We start from the raw sequence: 22894 nt of genomic DNA, 5'->3' as shown, positions 1-22894 counted from the left end.
ATCAGAACACTTCCTTAAATGATAAAGTAAATTTTCATAATTCTGCAGCAAGACGCGTTTGCGATTTGGTATATTGATCAATCGTTCTCCATGGAAACTTAATGATATTCCCACTGTAGCCTAGCTTATCGTTGCTAGCACTGTACTGATACATACCTAAGAAGGGATATTATATCATCAGCCGTCGATTACTAAGCACACTCGAAACATGTCTGACAATCATTTACCAGTGACTAAATCCGTCAGACCAGTCAAACCAAAAGTAAGCGTGAAATTGGCAGGTAAACAAGTGCAAATTTGTGTAGAAATGTAATATAAATTTTGAATAATAAAATGGAATTGTTACTGCACTGGGAACAAGAACTCTTGGATCGCTTGGATTTGTCTCCCTCCATACTTTTGGAGGAAGATGCTTGGGCAATCGAGAGAAGTTCATCCGCTTCATCTGGGATTGGATCTGTTAAAAATGCAGATTGGGGATGCGGGTACCCCAATACATCTTCTACGGGAAATACTATGGACCGAAAAACATTACTTGAAGAATTGGCAGCCGTGAGGGCCAAGGTTGAGACGTGCATGGTGCGAAATAACTTTTTTCACACTCAACTAATCGAACACTTCAAAAGAAAGCAGGTACAATATCTAAACAAACATTACTCCAATACTATTTGCATCGCGATCGGTTGGCAAATGTCACCAGAACTTGCTGTTTTTATCAAAATTGATGAGTTATGCTGACCTTCGGAGAAAAATGATCGAAACTGTGATTAAAAAGAACCGTTCGAATCAACAAGGTTGTACGGTATAATACTCACGATCAGTTAATTAAAGAACGCCTAAAAATTTGGGTAAAAAACAAATGAACAATTCAGATTCTCTTAATCTATGTATAGTTGACATAGACTTTCAACTGCAATTATATTAAGCTGCAGATCAATGTTTCTCAACAGTACCGTGTAATTTTAGATGATGCGTGTCTACGGGGAGGCAAACGAAGAAGACCCTCTAAGAAATAAGTACTTAAAAAAGTTATCCAAGTACGAGCAATTGCGAGAAGAACTTGAATCTGGGGAGGAAGACTTTAGAGTAGAAATCACGCAGCTGCGAAAAGATTTGCGGAAAAAGACAGACGAGGCAGATACTGGCATCGAAGAATTGCTTTCTAAGCAGCGAGCAGCTGCAGCGCAAGCTTATACAAACGGCAAACCGCTATCCACGAAAGAAGTACAGGCAATGATAACACGTGAGCTTGCAAAAATGAAGGATATCTCGAAAATTCGTGTGCGGTATGTGAGTACGTTTTTTTCTCTGAATTAGTTGAACACTATTCATTGGATACGTGCAAACTTTTTGCCGAGCAAAAATATCCTAAGTTTATTCTTCGTAAATCACAGGCACGTCTGAGGGACAGCCTTGTGGAGAAGGAAGTCGTCTTTGATGCTCTGAAAATTTTAACACCAAATCTAGACCGAAAAGATTACGAGCGTTTAGAAGCAGAGAACTTCTACTACCGGCATGAGCTGAGATTAAAAGAAGAGGAAGGTGAGCGACTAGCGAGAAGACAGGAGCGTATTTCGCGACAGTTGCAAGCGATTCAGCAGAAACGAAAGAACTTGTTACGACTTATTAAATTGCAGCAAGATACCATACAAAAATTGAAGCAAAGAATCGTGCAGACATGTCGGCAGAAACAGATGAAAAGGAAAAAAGAGAGAGAGGTCCAACAGTACTTTGACAAATTTGAATTCATTCTGGGATTACGCCTGTATCCAGAAGTACATGCGAAGATGGAATATTTCCAAAATCAGCACAAAGAATGGCTTGAAAGAGTTGCGCGTCTCATGGCTGAAATTAAGAATAGAAATCAAAGCTTGAAAGACGTTGAACCGCGTAAGAACATTCGCAGACAAAAACAAACATCGGACGAAGAAGGTACGACGGACGATGATACGCCATCTTCTAGAAAATCACGCCATCCACCCCTAGGTGGAGGATTTCTTCAGTCACTTTATAACACAGGACGATAATAATATGAAACCCGGTGGCCATTATCTCGGTTTACCACTTAACAAATTTTCTCGTTCATACGATTTCAACTGTGCTTCGCTTATGATATTCAAAATACAAATCATATTAGCAACCAAAAATTGAGTGTACCGGGCACAAATTAAGAGGAAGGTAGTTGTAGAAAAATACTGTAGCTACAGTTGGCAAAGTATTTCAAAATGCGTCCGTACTAAACCATGAAATTGAGGACTGTAGAAAAATTCTTTAAATTACCTAAGTATCCACATATCTTTAAAAACCAGAAGAATACTGTAAATACAGCACAAAATACATTCTTTATATCGCTAGTCCAGTAGCATAAAATATTCTATAAGTTGTGAGTTACGATTCGTAATCGATTATAGTGACAAGTTGTAATATTTTTACGGACAGAAGGAATTTCATTTAACCCACATTATGTGTAAAGTGCAGCTTGAGTAGGGTCCATAATAATGATAATGAAACATATCTAGATTTTATGTAAAAGAGTTTATAATAATTAGTTTATTTTGGTGTTATTTGGTGTACAATATATTTTACCTTGGAAATTAATTCTCGTCATAAATCCGGCCGCTGTGCGCTAGATTTATGTAATAAAAATCTCCGATTAATAAATGTTACAAAGTGTTTTTCATCAAACAATTGTATCCTTAATATGTATGCATTAGAACGATTACATATTATGTATTACTCATTAGGAGTGTGAAAAGAATTGTGGCAGCACTGTAAAATTATCGAGTACATTGGTATAGCAGTGAAACTCGCACCAACAGCGTCTGTAGTAGATACTAACTAGGTATGTACCTTAGAAATTAAGCTTCAATCTTTTTTCATTTAAAAACGAGACACTGAGTGAAAGCGTTTTTCTTTGTATATATTGTTCAGTTCAGTTCAGTTTTCAATTAACCGTTAATTATCGTTGTGCTTTTTGTTTGACAATGCCTATAAATTATATTGCGCGTAGTTATTACACACATTCAGCACATTCATTTTACATAGATACTTCTATTAGACAATTATTTATTGGTGTTATTAAAAGTTAAGCTATTGATAAACATTAATTTAATTACCATTATTCTAACGATTCAGTAAATACTCGGTTGTTGTTATAATAGTAATAATAATAATAATAATAATTATAACTATAAAACACTGGTACTTATTATGTACAATAAAATTCTAACAAATTTTGGCTATTAAGATTATATTACACGTTCTAAGTGTTGCCATTTAGCACGATTGTAATTACGATATAAATATACTCAATTCTCTCTCTTAAAAAAACACAGAAAAAATTTTGAATAATACAATGACGCAATAAAGGTTTTTAACAACGAAAATCCGTTCAATTAATTTTCTTCTGATTATATGACCACTTTTGACTTTTTGAAATTTATGTTGTCTTAATTAATATGTATATCATTCATTTACAACCTACGTATATTGATGACTTCAAATAGCAGATGAATATGGATTCTAAAAGTTGAGACTATATGCCGACATATCAAATTCTGCATTATTATTTTCTATCGATTTCTATTTAAAATGCAACTCAATAATACAAAATTTTGAAAAATTAAATTGGCAGATAATATGAGTAATAATTTGAATCGAATGTATACCGTTTGTGCAGTACTAGTATGGTACATACGAATCACTGCATAATTTTATACCACGATCAGAATAAAATCTGTATCCTCGCAAGATTCTGATGAAAACATTAATGCAACTTGATAGTGTAAGAGAAACTAATATTTGTGAAGTTTTAATTAAATAATAAAATCGATGATAAAATGATATACATGTGAAACCATTGGATATAAATTGCGATGAGATGTTGTAGAATTGTGATGCCTCATGTAAGTATACATATCTTCTAAGAATTAATAACACATTATAAATACAGAGTAAAATACCTGTATTACAGCAGTTAGATATTTTTCTGTATAAACTTTATACAGGTATATTTATATATATATTATATATAAAAAATATTTCGAACTAAAGCACTTTAAATAGGTAAAAGTATATTCCAAGAGAGGATCACTTTATAAATCTGAACTTGAGGTGTACACTATGCTCCCTTGCATTAAAACCCTTCCGAAACTTGTCTATAAAAAATATATAAAAATCATTTTTAGTAATCAATTTTTATTTCAATTTCTTTTTTTTGCTAACCCTCGGAAATAGTTTCCTTAACGTTCCAAGTATGAAAATTGTTATCATTGCACTCGGTCAACGAGCTTACGTAAGTTTTTTAGCTTTAGTTCCTACAGCATACAGTATAACCAGAAATATATATCATCTTCTTCGTTTAAAATTTAAACAATTACCATGATATTATTCTACCGATACGTTTCTTTGTGAACACAAAGGTGAATAAAAATATGAACATACTATGAGTGGGATAAAGTGAATTTTCTGAAAATGTTCCCAACTCGCATCGTGAGTACAATTGAAAGGAATTGCTGTTTGATTATTAGATTTGAAATAAAGTGATAGGAAAATGAATTTAAATATAGAATCGAAAATAATTTCCATTTTTTATGGAGAAATTGAAAAATTGTGTCCAGAAAATTCACCTTTACCAAATTTCTCCTATATAAACCTTTTGTATCGACTTTCTTAAGCCCCCTAACTAGCCATACATAATCGTTTTAAAAAGATGATGGCACCGCAGCATTAGATTACTTGTATTATAATATAATATTGTCGACATTTTTTCGGTCAATTTTTCCATCTGAGAAATTCGATTTTTACCAGTTTCCTAATGGATAGATACTAAAATCTAATCAACAGTTTGATTCCGATCAATAATACCGAATACAAGACGTTTTTCTTCATTGATAAGTAACCAATCAAAAATACTCATGTTTTATACAAATATGAAATTTCACTGGACTTAATCTTACAACAGACAACAGCTACGCATACGCCTGAGATGAAAACACGTGCAAATAAAGCTTCAGGAATAATATCGATAATATAAAACTGTTATCCATAGCATGAATTTATTATACACTATCGTATAGTTATAAACTCTGTTGATGATTTTTGTCAAGGAATAAAATTTTTTTCCTCAATTTCAAGGTTTAGAAATTTCTTTTGGATGATATTCTGTAAGTGCATGTATCATAACGACTGATAAAACTTGATACAATAATAATGTATGTATATAAATATTAACATTAAAACGCAATTTTTTTCTCGATGATCTTGAGATTATTATTATCATTAATATTCTTATTACTATTACTAATTATTAATTCAACGCACTCATCAGAAATTTTGTTCAATGCCATCGCCTTCCTTTACAGATTTGTTGTATTAAGGGGTAACGCCACTCTAGGATTTTGAAAAGTATGATTTTTATTCATTTTTTTTTGCTTAAACAATAATTTAGGGTCATAAAAACAATACACAGTTGGTCCTATAGTGAAAGAAAATTCAGAAGGGAAAAATGCTCTAATTTGAAGAGACCAAAAATTTCAAAGATTTAAGTATTCGTAAAACTTGAAACGTATTATTCTCGAAACCACTTTTTTCAAACTGGGAGGACAGATTACTTAAACACCGATGCATAGATTGATTTGAAATGTTGACAGTGGCTTCGCTATTACATTCTCTATGGCAGTACGTAGCCGGTTTTTTATTTAATGTAAACATGTTTTTTATAAACAATTTACTGCTAATTTTTCGGCCTTAATATCGATTTTTTTTTTCAAAACTGCAACATTTCTACAAAATTTAATTAAAAAAAAAAAACCCTATGTAGTCCCATAGGCAATAGTATATAGGTTATAAAATTTATTGGTTTTTTGTTCCAGGTCTTAGACTTTACGAGAAATCCGTCCTCCCGTGAAGGAGTTTAAAAAACGGCGATTTCAAAGATTGACTCTGTCGCCGCCATTTTGCATCAAAATGATGATAAGAAATTTTGTTTCATATTTCGATATGGGTAAGATAAACCACCTGAAAAGAAATCCTATTCCTTTTTCCACATTCCCAAAATAAATCGTCAATCTTAGGCCTTTCTTTTCGGCCGTTAGAGTGGTGTTGCCCCTTAAGTTGAGTCTAGGTACGTATAAAGTTGGGGTAAACTCACATAAAACGTAAATATCGCTTACTACATGATCGCCAACATTATTACGTAAGAAGAATCGTAAATCAAAAATTGTAACTTTTAACCGTTATGAAATTCTATTCTGGTCTGGTTTATAATACGTAGCTGCAGCTTGAATGGCAAGTGACTTATCGTCGTTACTGTTTACTTTGTCTCATTGTATTTTCAACGGATTATTGTTATTTGTTTTTTATCGCCCTGTTGTCTTCTTAAACCTTGTTTCCATTAATTTTCTCCATGTTGCCGATGGCACGTATGTTGTTGATATATAGATATGTAAAAGCAATGAATTTTCATTACAAAACGCAACACTTCTTCGACATCTTATAATTCGGCTTTAACGGCGGTCGTTCAGAGAGCTGGAACTTACGGACAATTCGGACTAGCTCGTGAAAGGCTTGATCGACGTTCATCCTCAGTTTCGCGCTGCATTCGATGTACGGGATTTTCAACTGCCTTGCCAAGTTTTGCGCCTCTTCCATGGAAACCTGCATTTAAAGTCAGTTCGAACAGTCAAAAAAGTTATACAACCTTATGACATGAAAATCCTCGAGTGACAATGAGTCAATTACAGAAAAAATGACCGAAATCATACTTTTTTTTGTCAAACATAAGAATGTGCAATCGAAATTACATAATTTTTACGCGTAACTTTAGAAAATGAGCTAATTTTACACTCACGGTTCTCTGATGGTCCAGATCAGCTTTGTTGCCAACCATTAGCATCGGGAACTCGTCACGGTCTTTAACCCTGAGAATTTGTCGGTGGAATTTGAACATCTCATCGAAAGACGAGTGATCGGCGACGGAAAATACTAAAAGAAAACCTTCGCCGCTACGCATATACTGCTCTCGCATTGCGCTGAATTCTTCTTGTCCAGCGGTATCCAAGACTGCGGAAAACAAAATTATCAATGAAAAGCCGTAAGTGTTACGTTAAATGTGTAATAGAGTCTAAAAGTCCGTATCATTCTTGTTTAATCAATTGATTGTTGTTCATTCGACAGCAGAATTGTAAAAAGCATTTACGCACCCGTGGTCGGGAAATAAGTAACACTTTCACCAGAAATAACTTTGTTTACGATCGTTAACAGAAGCTGCGGCCGCAAACGGAGCTGAGGTATCAGCTGCCGCTATGGCTAGACTCTCAAAAGAGGGAGAAAATAATCTACAAGAGGTATACGGCCAGCGCCTAGATACGTTGGAGTGGATGTTCAGATTGTTTTAATGATGGCTGCCCACAAGAGTTTGGCTCTATGCAATATTTACATTAATGTACGCAGAGAGTCTCAAGACCCCTTTGCTGCCTCTTCCGAAATGTCCGAAAATTTTTTTCAAGAAAAACAGATACAGCGTGAAGATAACAGTAATTCAACATTAATAAAACAAGAATAAATACAATAGCGTAGAAGCAGAGAGCTATACGCTTTTCAATTGTGAAAACATTTTTCGTTCTTTCCTCAAAAGTACACTCGTAAATTGGGGGAGATACGGTGAGACAAAGAGAAGGTAAAGAAAAATAGAAACAAAACAGATTGGATGAGTTACTTACTGTCGAGTTTGGCTGGTGTGTCATCGATGACGCACTGTTTCGTGTACGAGTCTTCGATGGTAGGATCGTAGTCGGTGACGAAATAACTCTGAAATAAAGGCGCAGCGATTTAAATTCAGTTGAGAAATAGACCGTAACGAATGACAGATTACAAAATTCATCAACTTTTCCTTTTGCGAGAATCTTTTCGTCCGATAGCGCGATCAACGATCAGAAATTAATAAAGCAGTCAATCGAGATAAAAATGTCGAATAATACTCTATAAAATGTCACGAAGATTTTTCAGATTAACCCTTTGAATCGTAGTGGCAAGTATTCTTACCACCTATTTTATATCCAGTTTTTGTTTAGAGAACTTTTCAACACATTTTCTTGCGGTTTCTTGCTATTTCTGATGGTATACTAATTAATTTGCAATACTTGAAATTAATTATTGCAATATAACGTAAATTATTATTGTTAGAAGAAAATTGATTGACTAAAATTGTGAAAATTGATGGAATAATTCATTTCCGAGAATGTTACTCCTCCACACATATACATGTTTTACACAACTTATAAGTTTTTAAGATCGCTGATTACGAATCTGAAATCGGATTTTAAAAATTCAAGTGTAATTTATTTCGCATTCTCTTTTTTCATATAAATATATATGTGTACTGTATATAAATAATGACTAACACCTTTGCCGGAATGTAACCTGTCGATAGCAAGAAAATTCTAGCAAATCTGGAATGTAGGAAAATTCAATTTTCAATCAACAAGTACTTATTATATTTCGAGATTTATATTTTTTACCAGTAGTAAAAACATTCTGCACGGTAAATTTTCTTCTCCTCATTTGTTTATAATTTTTTTCAACTGATTATAACCGTTTGTAGCCTCGAACAAAACATAGTAAATCATTTGACCGTCTATTTGAGCCGCAAAATGGTTTTATCTGGATCGAGATAACAACGCAGACTTCCGAAGCGATGGGCTCTAGTATATTATTATATGATTCAATAACTATGTAATACATTTACCATTTATAACATTAAAAATACTTTTCCTGATAATTTATCATTTCCTACCGTTGCGTTTTCGATCTAAAATTTCATGAACCTCTGAAAACTTTTCTGGACTACAAATTTTTCACGCGGTGATCAGCTAATTTTAAAAACAATCTTGGCTGTTTTCATATCATCGAAACAGTAATTTAGATAATCCACATGAATAACACAACATTCGTAATAGTCATCAAATCTTTTTTATGTGTGTTATAAGATAATTTACTTCAACCGTAAAGCAAAGACAATGTAAATGACGCGTTTCAAATAATATTTACCAGACTTTTAACCCAATTTTCCGCGATTTATCTCCATCGCATCCGACATTCCTCGAATTCCTGTCCTGTGCGCACAAAGATGCAGACGGATTGTTTACGGCGGTTTAATCAGATAACCGGAAAATCAAAAAGAACCAAGAAATGAATAATATAGATAATTTCTCTTCTCAGTCGGTAGAGATTTCAGGGCGATGCAGGGTGTTCAGTATAACCATACCCAGCAAATCTGAGTTTCCGGTGTCGGTTAAAAGATATATCTCAAGTGCAGAATCCCTGCCTTATATGCGGGATCTCGAAGACCCCCCCAAAGTCGTGCCATGCTGCACGATATAAGGTATAAGATAGATACGTGCAGAGCTCAAAGATACTTTGTCCGTGTTTGGGGTTGAACATCCGGTATTTTAGATCAGGTTATAAAAGCCGGCTGCTACCGAGCGGTTGAAAAGCTGCTGCAAGAACGACACGTGCATGCAATGGGTGCAGGTTTCGCTTTAAACAGCAACGGCCAATCGCCTCGTTTCGATTATATACATGTCAGTATAAGCCTTTGAAGTTCGAGGAAGTCTGGAAATCACGTGAAAGGACAACGACATCGCGACCTTACAGGCGACAAACCCTGCCGTACAACATTTACCTCGATAGGAACTAGATTTTTCCCACGATCCATGTAGAGCTAGCAATTCGCGTAAAAGATCGCAGCGTAGAGTCACAGCTTGGTCGAATAACGGAAAGGGGAACTTAACCCACCGTTGGCCAACTTATTTAGTAATTTAATAATCACAAATTAATTAAGAATAAGAAATCGCGTCGACCGACCATTTAGCAGAAAGTCAGGCTGGACGAATTCGCATACTTTGGCCAACGGAGGGATGACTAACAACATCGATCTACTCCGCACAAGGATTGGTGCAAAAACCTCGTTACTACTCGGAGATTACAGGTTATTCTGCAGATGACTTTCCCCCTTACAGATAATTTTCTACGACATTGGACCCTGTTGATAGGTATAATACAAAGCTAACCGAAATAAAATAAGGGCAGCCGACAGAGTTTAGTCGAAGAACAAGAGTCTAGTTTTCGGAGTAGTGCAGAGTAAAGAAGCCTCAAACTATAACGTGCGTGACATTGAACCGAAAGCAGCAGTGATATCACCTTGTGCTCGATATAACTCTCAGTCTGGTCTATCAAAACAGTCGAGATGATAGGGCACAGATTTAGAATATGAGTCTCTCTCTACTCTGTATTTAACCCAGATCGCAAGAAACGAAACTGTGTGGAAATAAGTTGTTCGAAATTTGCATATTTTTTAAATCTTGACCGGATCAGAATTTCTATCAATTGAATTATACGTCACGAAAATTCTCGAAAAGGTTGTTTGGGTTGCTTCTCTTTTCTCTTAATTAAATATTTTACACATCCTCACAATCATTCTGACAGCTCGATTCTAATATATAAGCTATAACTATGTATAAGGATATTTCAATAGTAAAAACGACGGCTGCACATATGCCGTGCACGATGAATAATTTATACGAGCAAAAATTACTGACTAAGGAGTTTACGTCATTGTTTTTCATCATCTCTCTTATCATATGCTTATAACGTTACACCTATAATACGAGATTTAAATTAAAATTGAACGTAGAAGTTTTAACCTGCCAATCTAGTAGGTATAATACAGTAACTGAATTGATATTATGTGTAGAAATTGAATCATGGCTTGTAATGAGTAAAATCAGTTGACTCTTCACTTCTATAATTATGCATAATGACGTATGACACGAGGTTCTTATTAATTAACTTGACAAAGATAGAAGTTAATAATAATACGTTGCGCGATATGTGATTCGCCCAGCCACAAAGTGTAATTCCGCCGCAATTGTTGCATTCGTATTACATTATTTATGTTACATACGTCAAAATATAGTAAATCAGCCTTTCGACGGTTGCAGTTTATATCAACGCATTACTTCATGCATGACAATACATCGTTTCGCATATAATAACGAATTTCACAATTTCATATTCTACACTTGCAGGTGCGAAATTTCACCGCAGCATATAATGACAAGAATTTCAGCCCCAACATAATTCCAGATTCTCAAATAACCTGAAATTATTTTTGAACAATTTTTGCTCGTTGAAAAAATATTTGCTTTCGACGTCAAGCAAGATATTATGTTGCATGAGCACCGCGGAGTAAAATGTTAGCCCCTTTGATATAAACCATATCGTTTAACGTGTCCCTGGAAAATTGTTCAGGAATTCAATTAACAAAATTAATCTTAAGTGGACGCCACGCAATCCACTCATCTCTAGTATTATACTTCACTTCACACCCAGATCGACAAAAGTTACACGACATATCATCAAATAAAAATAACTTCGTCGCTGGAATTAAAAGAGCCCGTGTAATGGAGATTCCTTCGTTTATTCTCTGCGTGAGAAAACATTATTTACTAATAAAAATCAAACCGAATACAGATACAAATAACAATACGAAAAGAGATGTTCTAACGTAAGTAGATTTGAACAGTTAAGCTTATTACCCAACAATTGAGGAAAAAAAAATATGATTAATACAGGAGTTTCCAGATTTTATCATGTATACGTAATATTCTTTATTTGACAATTGTAATATACATATTTCGTAAAGCTACAGTGAAAGCAAGCTGAATTTAACGTAATAAAAATTCATAAAATAAAATGGAAAATATATAGCGCGTAGGACGGAATATGTAGTTGTAGGTTTCGGTGGAATGCATACGGGATAACCCACGCGATACAAAACTCGCTTTCATACGTTAGGTATACGTGTATAAGTATACAGAATGTGTTTCATTTTTCTACGCAAGTGAATTTATCACGTACACTTACGAGTATATTACAGAGGAAAAACACGCAATGAGATACAGGAACATACCGTTTCGCACTATGTCGATAATTGTAGTACAATTAGTGGTTAATACCACACCTATGTTTTACAATTCATTCATCGCAATTTCTCTTACGATTAGGATAAATAAGCAGCTGTTTGCTCGAATAACGAGATAACATCAACAAAGTGCGTTACATGTTTTTTTTTTTTTTGGGCGGTGGAGCTACCACGAAACGGTTAATGTTAACGATCAATACCTTCGATTAGAGTATGATTATATACGGGGGGATATAGACAATGTAAATTCAGTCACACATTATTATTACGATTCTGTTATCGTGGTCGATTTGTGACGTGTAGGCATTAATTATATGTATGCTATATCAGTCTATTATATCATATTTTACACTCACCATGTGACTCATCACTCTGGCGATAAACAGAAATGGAATGAAAATAAGCCTAGTCATATTTAGAACTGTCAGATAGATGTTTCTCATCGTATTGGATTTCAATTTTTTCATACCGAATCATACATGTACAAAACGTTCCACTGTCCATTTGGTCGTAAACCGAAGAGGTCGACGATGTTTAGTATTTCGAATTTCAAAAATTATCTTACACCCTCCCATCTGCGACCGACTACACAAAATTCTTCGTAACAATCATGAGTGTCAAATAGTGTTATCTGCTGAATGGACGGCGTCTAGATAATTAATGTACTTAGCAGATTATATCCAGTTACGTGATGCTGCAATGATCGCAACAAAACTTATTATCATCATGAAACGCATATTTTAGCGAGAGTTGAAATTTGATTCAGCGATTTCCCGCATTTTTAGAATCTATTCGAGCCTCCGTCAGTCCTTTGAAAGTGAACAGTCTAGACTACAAGTCGAGGCCCGACGACTGGATAAGGCCGCGACTGCCAAAAATAGTAGAGCGCAGGCGAATCGCTAGCCTATAATACCTACGTACAATAACGATCCTCCAGGAACGTTCAGAGGCATTTAAACTGAACTTGTAAAAAGGTTTGTTTATCTAACTGCATTCTTGTGGGATACATAAAAGCATAAATTTTTATCCATCTATAATTAAACGTTGCAATCAAGAAACAATAATGCAACGCAACCGTTGAATCGGCCTGATTGTAAGGCTGACTTATAAACGTTAAAATAAATAAACCCAACGATTCTTAATATAGTGGACATTTCGAAAATATTTTTGTGCAATGACGTCAACTTGCACAAATATCCAAATAAATGTCGACAGAAAGGGCAGGCGTATGTTTGACAAAGTTTTGCCAGCCATAGCAAAATATTGTCACTCTCGTATGACTAAATTAACGTACTTGTTTGTTTATGCGTAAATTAACAACGAGTGTACGACAGAGTTTTAGAAATCGAACGAGAATGAAAATGATCAGAAAATTCTAGGCCATCGCCGTTTTGTTGGGTTTATCAATCTTTTATGCGACTTTACTCGAATATCAACGTAATTTGAATATCTCCCGACTTTCTTGTTGGACTTCCAAAGTCTGACACCTCGTGAACGTCATCCTACGAATACACAGATGTAATGTGCATACTACATGGAAAACAATTCAAGTTCAAGCAGCATCGATCAGTTACAGATAACGAATAACGCGTGATACAAGACATTGACGATTTTGATAAATGTTACGGTGCATATTTTGGCTGAGGCGAGAGGAACGGCGACGGTCCATTGTAAAACCGCCTATGTAAAACTGTGTAGGCGATCCCAAGATGTGGCGATCACGACTCCAATACCAAATACGCAAGCGGCGCTGGCGAAGGAACGTTGTACGAATGTGTAATATGGCCGGAGGGGGGGTATGAAACCTTGTGCCCTGCATTATGCATATCCATGTGACTCGGGAAACGGCTTAATTAATTATGCACGGTAATTAAACTACACAATATTTACGCCGATTAAGAAACGCTCCTCTCATAAATCGTGAATTTGACACCATTACCGATCGAGTTGTTGCCGATAACCATAATCATTCGTTGACAAACAAAGCCGGGCTAGGCGAAGATTATTTGACATAATTACATTCGTCAGCGCGAAAACCGATGGGAGAGGATGTTTTAAGCAGCTGGGGCGGCGGCCCATTTGTTATATAAGTTTTGTGTACTTTTTACAATCGTTCTCTCGCGGTTTCCATTCTAACGCGAAGTTGTAAGGTTCTGATCTCTTAACCTTACACGGATGATGACTCTTAACGTAATATTTCCAATGTTCAGCTGATTACGATGACGTCAAGTGTCGCTTGGTATTCTAACATTTTGCCTTATTGTCAGCTGTCAATTAATATCACGTCTTTGAAAGCAAGTTACACGACGCATTGACGTTTCTGACTTAAAAGTATCTACCCGACCGAGACTCTGACACGTTCAGAAGGATTTAAGCAATAAATGCACTGATGTGAGGAATATTACGAAAATACACCGTAATCATTATCATCTGCACACGTTGGTTTTTCGGCAAATGGGACTAAAAATGTCTTCCTGACTGCTTGAGCGTAAACATCTCAGCTAATTAATATAGCAAATAGTTTCTCTCTATTTTTTCGAGATAGTCAACACTGCTGATATTGTTAGGCAACTTTCATGCATCGAAATTTCCTTAGGCACGATAGAGCGCGACGCGAAGGACAACCGAGCCTTTCTTTGACGGATAAGCGGTCGACCTACGCTGAGTGCGATGCACGAAGGAAAAATTGAGGGGATGGAAAAAGAATAAAAAATGCATGAAACTCACTTGAATGAATTGTATCGTTATTGCTGATTTTCCAACACCACCCCCGCCCACGACCACCAATTTATAGGTCTGCGCATAGCTCTGTCTGTCACCTGGCCTTGACATTTTGTTATTACGATCTATGCGATCGTCCGTTCATACATTCAACGATTTCAAAATAAATTACCACAATCACTGTTCTTTCAATGAGGGGGGATAGACGAACCACTCAACACACGCTACGTACGAACAGCCCGCACCCGCCAATGACTCTGCCGTCTGGTTAGCACTCAACTTCGACGCCAGCGACCGTGTCCTGTTCGTAGCTACTTCGCTCAGAGAGCTTCGCTGCCTTGTCCGCTGATGCCTTTACATACCCAGTGCTGCCAGGCTGATCACGCAACAAAACTACATAATTAATGGTGGTATCCAGTCTTGCCAATGTTCGCTAAACGGCGGCCTATTCAAATTACGGCAGACTTCTCGGTGCTCGATGATCGATTAACGTAGCTACTGTGAACTTTGACTTTGGGTGAATTTTTCATTTTTAACAGGTATTTCATTGGCCCTCTAAGTCTTGAATCTGTGGTCCAGTGAATTAATTTTAATTTCATTACTTCATTCTTGTCTTTTACTAGGTTGTGAACTCAGTGATTGGCCCAGGAGTAATTTCTGGTGCATTAAACTATAGTGAAAATAAAATAATATGGACTGTAAGACTTGTCGGGTCGACCCTTACGGCTAATTTTCCCATACTGTTAATTTAGTTTTCCTACAGCTGCGAGACCATAATCATTACGTATAGATTTCTCATCCATGGTGCTGGTGGCTTTAATCCTGAGTTTGCACCACTTCGGAACATGTCACACCCAGATCTGAATTTTTGAATATTTGAATGTGTGCTATCTGCCCCGATTGATTTTTAACAGATTCAACTAGACGAAGTTGACCGTCGTTCGTCACTTTGAAATGATACTATTCTCTAATTGATAATATAGCTGCGCTAATATTTGTGCTGCAAACAATACTTGAACTAATGATACTTGAATTAGTAAATATGAGAAGGGCTCTGGAAAGAAGGGAGAGATAGGTGTATGAATATGAACATAAAATAGAGATGTATGAAAAAAAAAACGGCTTCAATATTTATGTACAAAAAATTTGTTCATTTTATTTGGTACTGTTGGCAATCATACGCATTCACTCAGATTCGGTTACATTCCATTATTATAATTCGAATGACACTTAACTAAGCTTACATAAATCATAACGCACAATTATTTACAAATAAATTACAAATGATTAACAGTGGATAAAACATAACATCAGTCTCATAGGAACATTCAAAGTAGTTACAATGAACAAATTGGTAAATGAAAGATGACTTAGATGCGCAGTGAGGAGATTCGGCAGTCGTGAGGGACTCGATAAAAGTTTAGGTGTTTAGTCGACCTCCTCGACGGTCGGCCCCGAGTTCCGTCCTCCGGCTTGCCTGAACTGCGCACCGCAGTCTTGAGGGCCGGCAGGTCCGGCGCTGTTCTGGTGAAGCTTGGCCATCACCGCGGAGCATTGTTTCTGAAGCGCCTCGAGCTTGTGCTGGTACTCGTCCTTCTCGGCGAGGGTGTTGTTGTCGAGCCAGCGGAGCGTCTCCTCGCAGAGTCCGCTTACCTTATCCCTGTCCTCCTGGGGGAGCTTCGCCCCGTGCTCCTGCAAGGCCTGCTTGACGTTGAACAGGTAGCTCTCGAGTTGGTTTCGAGCGGCGACCCTTTCGCGTTGCTCGTGGTCCTGCTCCTTGTACCGCTCAGCCTCCGCGAGCATCCGGTCGATTTCCTCGCGGGACAGCCGACCCTTGTCGTTTGTGATTCTCACGTCGCTGCTGCGACCGCTCGCCGTGTCTTTGGCGGTCACGTGAAGGATCCCGTTGGCGTCGAGGTCGAAGGTCACCTCGATCTTGGGTACGCCGCGAGGTGCCGGGGCGATTCCGCTCAGCTCAAATCGCCCGAGCAAGTTGTTGTCCTTGGTCATCGCCCGCTCACCCTCGAACACCTGGATCGAGACCCCGGGCTGGTTGTCCGCGTAGGTGGTAAAGGTCTGCGTCTGTTTGCAAGGGATGCGAGCGTTGCGCTCGATGATGTTGGTCATGACGCCGCCGGCGGTCTCGATGCCGAGAGAGAGCGGGGCCACGTCGACGAGGAGCACGTCCTGGAGGCTGGAGCTGGCGTTTCCATCCCCGCTGAGGATGGCCGCCTGAACGGCGGCTCCGTAGGCCACCGCCTCGTCGGGATTTATGGAGAGGTTCAGCTGTTTGCCGCAGAAGAAGTTCTGCAGAAGCGATTGGATCTTCGGGATTCGCGTCGAACCCCCGACGAGGACTATGTCGTGAATCGCCCGCTTGTCCATCTTCGCGTCGGCCAGCGCCTTCTCGACCGGGGCGAGGGTGCCGCGGAATAGGTCGGCGCAGAGCTCCTCGAAACGCGCCCGGGACACCTTCGTGTAGAAGTCGATGCCGTCGAAGAGGGCGTCGATCTCGATGCTGGCTTCGGTGCTCGACGAGAGCGTGCGCTTCGCCCGCTCGGCCGCTGTACGCAATCTGCGGAGCGCGCGCGGGTTCATCCTCATGTTCTTCTTGTACTTCCGCTCGAACTCGGCCGCGAAGTGCTCGACCAGCCTCGAGTCGAAGTCCTCGCCGCCGAGGTGGGTGTCGCCGGCGGTCGCTTTCACCTCGAACAACGAACCCTCGTCTATCGACAGGATCGAGACGTCGAAGGTTCCGCCCCCGAGGTCGAATATCAGGACGTTTCGCTCGCCCTTGAGGTTCTTGTCGAGGCCGTAGGCGAGGGCCGCGGCCGTCGGCTCGTTGATGATCCTGAGAACGTTGATGCCGGCGATGGCGCCGGCGTCCTTTGTCGCCTGTCTCTGCGAGTCGTTGAAGTAGGCCGGGACGGTGATCACCGCGTCCTTGACCGACTGGCCCAAGTACGCCTCGGCCGTCTCCTTCATCTTCGTCAGCACCATCGAGCTGATCTCCTCCGGGTTGAACCGTTTCGTCTCGCCGCGGAACTCGACCGCGATCTTCGGTTTGCCCCCTTCCTCGACGACGCGGAACGGCCAGTGCTTCATGTCTGCCTGGATCTTGGGGTCGTCGAATCGCCGGCCGATCAACCGCTTCGCGTCGAACACCGTGTTGCTCGGGTTCATCGCGACTTGGTTCTTGGCCGCGTCTCCGATCAGCCGCTCCGTGTCCGTGAACGCCACGTAACTCGGCGTTGTTCTGTTTCCTTGGTCGTTGGCGATGATCTCGACTTTACCCTGCTGCCACACTCCGACGCACGAGTACGTCGTTCCCAAATCAATTCCGATTGCTGGCATCTTCGCTTCTTTTACGTCTGCGTATATACCGTTATGCTTTTCACCAAACAACTTCGCGTTCTTGATTGCTTCGAATAACTTGCTTTTAACTGTCGCGTGTTTCGCTTCGATGCGTATCGTTTCGCTTGCGTTTGAATACTGCCGGGCTCTGCGTGTCGCCGCCTATTTATACTCCCGCCAGTATTTCCCGAGTCGCCGCGAACGTTCTAGCAAATGCCAGGCTGCCGATACGCTCGCCTCGTTCGTTGTCATGGATACGGCGCTACACTGCGCCACGTGATATCTACAGGCTGTCATCGGCGCGTGGAACGTTCGATGCTCGAAACTTCCATTCGTCAATTCTGTTCAACTGTTCAATTAGAACATACAGGCCGGAATGCATATTTCCATCAGTGAGTGGTAAGTTCCAGAAGCTCAATGTTCTGGAAATACATTCATCTGCGGGCTTACGAGCGCCTAGAAAGTTTCGCGAATCGACGAATGAGTGGGTAACGGTTCATAGCGAGTTACAGAATCGCCCTACTGATTTTCAGATTTTCGAAAAGCGCCCGGACAACACCGCTGCTACGTTAGTGGGCCAAATCAAGAGAAGACACGAAAGAACCATCGCGACGCGATGGAAGTTTCGAGCATCGAACGTTCCACGCGCCGATGACAGCCTGTAGATATCACGTGGCGCAGTGTAGCGCCGTATCCATGACAACGAACGAGGCGAGCGTATCGGCAGCCTGGCATTTGCTAGAACGTTCGCGGCGACTCGGGAAATACTGGCGGGAGTATAAATAGGCGGCGACACGCAGAGCCCGGCAGTATTCAAACGCAAGCGAAACGATACGCATCGAAGCGAAACACGCGACAGTTAAAAGCAAGTTATTCGAAGCAATCAAGAACGCGAAGTTGTTTGGTGAAAAGCATAACGGTATATACGCAGACGTAAAAGAAGCGAAGATGCCAGCAATCGGAATTGATTTGGGAACGACGTACTCGTGCGTCGGAGTGTGGCAGCAGGGTAAAGTCGAGATCATCGCCAACGACCAAGGAAACAGAACAACGCCGAGTTACGTGGCGTTCACGGACACGGAGCGGCTGATCGGAGACGCGGCCAAGAACCAAGTCGCGATGAACCCGAGCAACACGGTGTTCGACGCGAAGCGGTTGATCGGCCGGCGATTCGACGACCCCAAGATCCAGGCAGACATGAAGCACTGGCCGTTCCGCGTCGTCGAGGAAGGGGGCAAACCGAAGATCGCGGTCGAGTTCCGCGGCGAGACGAAACGGTTCAACCCGGAGGAGATCAGCTCGATGGTGCTGACGAAGATGAAGGAGACGGCCGAGGCGTACTTGGGCCAGTCGGTCAAGGACGCGGTGATCACCGTCCCGGCCTACTTCAACGACTCGCAGAGACAGGCGACAAAGGACGCCGGCGCCATCGCCGGCATCAACGTTCTCAGGATCATCAACGAGCCGACGGCCGCGGCCCTCGCCTACGGCCTCGACAAGAACCTCAAGGGCGAGCGAAACGTCCTGATATTCGACCTCGGGGGCGGAACCTTCGACGTCTCGATCCTGTCGATAGACGAGGGTTCGTTGTTCGAGGTGAAAGCGACCGCCGGCGACACCCACCTCGGCGGCGAGGACTTCGACTCGAGGCTGGTCGAGCACTTCGCGGCCGAGTTCGAGCGGAAGTACAAGAAGAACATGAGGATGAACCCGCGCGCGCTCCGCAGATTGCGTACAGCGGCCGAGCGGGCGAAGCGCACGCTCTCGTCGAGCACCGAAGCCAGCATCGAGATCGACGCCCTCTTCGACGGCATCGACTTCTACACGAAGGTGTCCCGGGCGCGTTTCGAGGAGCTCTGCGCCGACCTATTCCGCGGCACCCTCGCCCCGGTCGAGAAGGCGCTGGCCGACGCGAAGATGGACAAGCGGGCGATTCACGACATAGTCCTCGTCGGGGGTTCGACGCGAATCCCGAAGATCCAATCGCTTCTGCAGAACTTCTTCTGCGGCAAACAGCTGAACCTCTCCATAAATCCCGACGAGGCGGTGGCCTACGGAGCCGCCGTTCAGGCGGCCATCCTCAGCGGGGATGGAAACGCCAGCTCCAGCCTCCAGGACGTGCTCCTCGTCGACGTGGCCCCGCTCTCTCTCGGCATCGAGACCGCCGGCGGCGTCATGACCAACATCATCGAGCGCAACGCTCGCATCCCTTGCAAACAGACGCAGACCTTTACCACCTACGCGGACAACCAGCCCGGGGTCTCGATCCAGGTGTTCGAGGGTGAGCGGGCGATGACCAAGGACAACAACTTGCTCGGGCGATTTGAGCTGAGCGGAATCGCCCCGGCACCTCGCGGCGTACCCAAGATCGAGGTGACCTTCGACCTCGACGCCAACGGGATCCTTCACGTGACCGCCAAAGACACGGCGAGCGGTCGCAGCAGCGACGTGAGAATCACAAACGACAAGGGTCGGCTGTCCCGCGAGGAAATCGACCGGATGCTCGCGGAGGCTGAGCGGTACAAGGAGCAGGACCACGAGCAACGCGAAAGGGTCGCCGCTCGAAACCAACTCGAGAGCTACCTGTTCAACGTCAAGCAGGCCTTGCAGGAGCACGGGGCGAAGCTCCCCCAGGAGGACAGGGATAAGGTAAGCGGACTCTGCGAGGAGACGCTCCGCTGGCTCGACAACAACACCCTCGCCGAGAAGGACGAGTACCAGCACAAGCTCGAGGCGCTTCAGAAACAATGCTCCGCGGTGATGGCCAAGCTTCACCAGAACAGCGCCGGACCTGCCGGCCCTCAAGACTGCGGTGCGCAGTTCAGGCAAGCCGGAGGACGGAACTCGGGGCCGACCGTCGAGGAGGTCGACTAAACACCTAAACTTTTATCGAGTCCCTCACGACTGCCGAATCTCCTCACTGCGCATCTAAGTCATCTTTCATTTACCAATTTGTTCATTGTAACTACTTTGAATGTTCCTATGAGACTGATGTTATGTTTTATCCACTGTTAATCATTTGTAATTTATTTGTAAATAATGTGAGTGTCAGGTTCATACATATATAAGTGTTGTCTAAGTCGTTCAGATTATTCAAATGGATGTTACTGAACCGAATGAATGTTACTGAACCGAATGAATGTACAAGCATTAGTTAGAGTAACCACAAAATAATAAAGAATTTTTGTAGTAAATTCTTCATTTTTCAATCAAACTTTCCCTCATCATCCGATCTTCGCATCGGTGTAAACATGTATAATGAGTTATCAAGTGATGACTTGGAATTATCTTGAAATGAATAACAATTTCCATAAAGCAGACAATGATGAAATAAATTCTGTTAGTGTGACTATTCATCGGTGAAAAAGAAATTGTAAACTTAGAATTTTGCACTTCTGATAACAATCCTTGATCAAATGTACCGAAGTATATTACTGAAACTTTAATTTCCCAACTAGATCACAGTATATGGTGTTAAAAAAAATTTTACTCTACCATAATTCTAAAGTAGTTCGTCCTTTGAGTCGCACAATTGGCAGCAGTTTAGCGAACACGTAATTGTACTTCCTACCCTGTGCAAATGACGGTTGTTTTGTGCAGCGATCACCAGAATGCACAACCTAACCTAACCTAACCTCTTACGTCCGATATAAATCCAAAATACGTGACCAGTGTTTGTATATTTACGGATAAAAATTATCATTCGGTCTAAGAATCGAACAACGGTAACTTATATTGTTGAAGAATGAAGAGTTACCTGATATTCTTGGGTTCAGTTTGTTTGTCACTGTCACTTGGTGCCAATGTCAATGACGGTACGAAGAGAAAATTACAAATTGGCATAAAAAAACGAGTGGACAAATGTAAAGTCAAATCGAAAAAGGGGGATACTTTGTACGTGCATTATGTGGTATGCTTTTTTTACCCGGAGTTATTGTGAAAATTCTACAACGATTATACAATCACGGAGTAAAATCAGTGATACAATCATTCAATATTTTTTTTTTCGAAAATCTGGCCAAAAGTTAGGAAACTTTATTTGCAGAATTATTTGCGTCATGTTACAAATTCAAACATTTTGTTTTTCCCTACCGAAGATTTACAAAATATTTCGGGAACGAAAGCACTATTAATTTCTTATGATTTCAGGGAACATTGGAAGATGGTACAGAAATTGACAGTAGTTATATTTATGGTGAACCCTTGCCGGTGACTTTAGGCTATCGTCAAGTCATCAAAGGATGGGAACAAGGTCTCATGGGGTACTTACAATTTTAATTTTTTCCAACTTCCAGAGCGTCATGTTATTTTATATCCTAGAATCTCCTTCTTTATATCATGCCTTGTTAATTAAAGGCATATTCATTCAGCGAATATTTTAGACATATAATTTTCCGGCATATTTCTCAGCTTTAGTTACTGAACTTTGCTTTATTTTTTGCAACATTTGTGATTTCGTTAAATTTGAATATATCAAAGTGGATCGTATACTGTTTAATCAATTTTTTTTGTAGAATGTGTGAAGGAGAAAAGAGAAAACTTGTAATACCACCAGATCTGGCTTATGGAACACCTGGCGCATTACCAAAAGTACCTCCAAATGCAACTGTTATATTTATAATAGAACTCATAAAACTTGTGCCAAAAGAAGAACTGGAAGAAGTTGATGACGTTGTTATTCGAGATGAACTTTAATGCTTCTTACTAATTGGTCAAAATATTTTTATCTGATATCGAATAAATTTATATTTCGTTGACGTGCATTTTCATTTCACTGAGTGCCCTAAAAACATTCACAGTTCAAAACTTAAAAAAACGCAAATTAAGTTAATCACA

At 40.6% G+C, this 22894-nt stretch overlaps 5 protein-coding genes and 2 long non-coding RNA genes across 9 annotated transcripts; 5 read left to right on the top strand and 2 right to left on the bottom strand.

The window, feature by feature from the left end:
• Positions 1 to 117: 117 nt before the first annotated feature.
• On the top strand, positions 118 to 4698 carry LOC124181546 (golgin subfamily A member 6-like protein 22). Of its 3 annotated transcripts, none has more exons than XM_046568219.1 (4): positions 118 to 262; positions 362 to 633; positions 967 to 1290; positions 1395 to 4698. In XM_046568219.1, the coding sequence occupies exons 2-4, from the start codon at positions 517 to 519 to the stop codon at positions 2025 to 2027; spliced, it is 1074 nt and encodes a 357-aa protein (XP_046424175.1). In that variant the 5' UTR covers positions 118 to 262; positions 362 to 516; the 3' UTR covers positions 2028 to 4698. The 3 variants fall into 3 exon arrangements, with proteins under 3 accessions (XP_046424175.1, XP_046424174.1, XP_046424173.1); XM_046568218.1 differs by having other exon boundaries at positions 118 to 281; positions 362 to 579; XM_046568217.1 differs by having other exon boundaries at positions 118 to 281.
• Positions 2517 to 15045, bottom strand: LOC124181552 (ras-like protein 2). The gene is made up of 4 exons (XM_046568227.1): positions 14711 to 15045; positions 7722 to 7809; positions 6851 to 7062; positions 2517 to 6657 (listed from the first exon to the last, which is right to left on the bottom strand). Exons 1-4 carry the CDS (start codon positions 14813 to 14815, stop codon positions 6466 to 6468), a joined length of 597 nt encoding a protein of 198 aa, XP_046424183.1. The 5' UTR covers positions 14816 to 15045; the 3' UTR covers positions 2517 to 6465.
• On the top strand, positions 6955 to 8749 carry LOC124181556. Its single transcript, XR_006870503.1, has 2 exons — positions 6955 to 7093; positions 7264 to 8749. It is a non-coding gene; the product is annotated as an uncharacterized LOC124181556 (long non-coding RNA).
• LOC124181557 lies at positions 13357 to 14654 on the top strand. The gene is made up of 2 exons (XR_006870504.1): positions 13357 to 13849; positions 14580 to 14654. It is a non-coding gene; the product is annotated as an uncharacterized LOC124181557 (long non-coding RNA).
• A 789-nt stretch (positions 15046 to 15834) lies between the features above and the next one.
• Positions 15835 to 18324, bottom strand: LOC124179863 (heat shock protein 70 B2-like). The gene has a single exon (XM_046564694.1). It carries the CDS (start codon positions 18056 to 18058, stop codon positions 16133 to 16135), a length of 1926 nt encoding a protein of 641 aa, XP_046420650.1. The 5' UTR covers positions 18059 to 18324; the 3' UTR covers positions 15835 to 16132.
• Positions 18325 to 18738: 414 nt separating this feature from the next.
• On the top strand, positions 18739 to 21252 carry LOC124179862 (heat shock protein 70 B2-like). The gene has a single exon (XM_046564693.1). It carries the CDS (start codon positions 19007 to 19009, stop codon positions 20930 to 20932), a length of 1926 nt encoding a protein of 641 aa, XP_046420649.1. The 5' UTR covers positions 18739 to 19006; the 3' UTR covers positions 20933 to 21252.
• Positions 21253 to 21372: 120 nt separating this feature from the next.
• LOC124179868 (peptidyl-prolyl cis-trans isomerase FKBP2) lies at positions 21373 to 22815 on the top strand. Its single transcript, XM_046564705.1, has 3 exons — positions 21373 to 21968; positions 22208 to 22320; positions 22573 to 22815. Exons 1-3 carry the CDS (start codon positions 21804 to 21806, stop codon positions 22751 to 22753), a joined length of 459 nt encoding a protein of 152 aa, XP_046420661.1. The 5' UTR covers positions 21373 to 21803; the 3' UTR covers positions 22754 to 22815.
• Positions 22816 to 22894: the final 79 nt, after the last annotated feature.

Source organism: Neodiprion fabricii, chromosome 4, assembly GCF_021155785.1.
Source record: "Neodiprion fabricii isolate iyNeoFabr1 chromosome 4, iyNeoFabr1.1, whole genome shotgun sequence".
NCBI classification, from domain to species: Eukaryota; Metazoa; Arthropoda; class Insecta; order Hymenoptera; family Diprionidae; genus Neodiprion; species Neodiprion fabricii.
Note: the sequence above shows the minus strand (reverse complement) of the source record. Positions and strands in the feature narration are given on the sequence as shown.

Excerpts from the sequence above, each read along its gene's own strand:
- LOC124181546 (XM_046568217.1), top strand. The coding sequence starts at position 209 with ATGTCTGACAATCATTTACCAGTGACTAAATCCGTCAGACCAGTCAAA. Across the intron at positions 634-966 it reads AACACTTCAAAAGAAAGCAG|ATGATGCGTGTCTACGGGGA; the intron begins GTACAATATCTA and ends GTGTAATTTTAG. Across the intron at positions 1,291-1,394 it reads CGAAAATTCGTGTGCGGTAT|GCACGTCTGAGGGACAGCCT; the intron begins GTGAGTACGTTT and ends CGTAAATCACAG.
- LOC124181552 (XM_046568227.1), bottom strand. The coding sequence starts at position 14,815 with ATGTCAAGGCCAGGTGACAGACAGAGCTATGCGCAGACCTATAAATTG. Across the intron at positions 7,810-14,710 it reads TAACGATACAATTCATTCAA|AGTTATTTCGTCACCGACTA; the intron begins GTGAGTTTCATG and ends CCTTTATTTCAG. Across the intron at positions 6,658-6,850 it reads ATCTGGACCATCAGAGAACC|GTTTCCATGGAAGAGGCGCA; the intron begins GTGAGTGTAAAA and ends CTTTAAATGCAG.
- LOC124179863 (XM_046564694.1), bottom strand. The coding sequence starts at position 18,058 with ATGCCAGCAATCGGAATTGATTTGGGAACGACGTACTCGTGCGTCGGA.
- LOC124179862 (XM_046564693.1), top strand. The coding sequence starts at position 19,007 with ATGCCAGCAATCGGAATTGATTTGGGAACGACGTACTCGTGCGTCGGA.
- LOC124179868 (XM_046564705.1), top strand. The coding sequence starts at position 21,804 with ATGAAGAGTTACCTGATATTCTTGGGTTCAGTTTGTTTGTCACTGTCA. Across the intron at positions 21,969-22,207 it reads CTTTGTACGTGCATTATGTG|GGAACATTGGAAGATGGTAC; the intron begins GTATGCTTTTTT and ends TTATGATTTCAG. Across the intron at positions 22,321-22,572 it reads TGGGAACAAGGTCTCATGGG|AATGTGTGAAGGAGAAAAGA; the intron begins GTACTTACAATT and ends TTTTTTTTGTAG.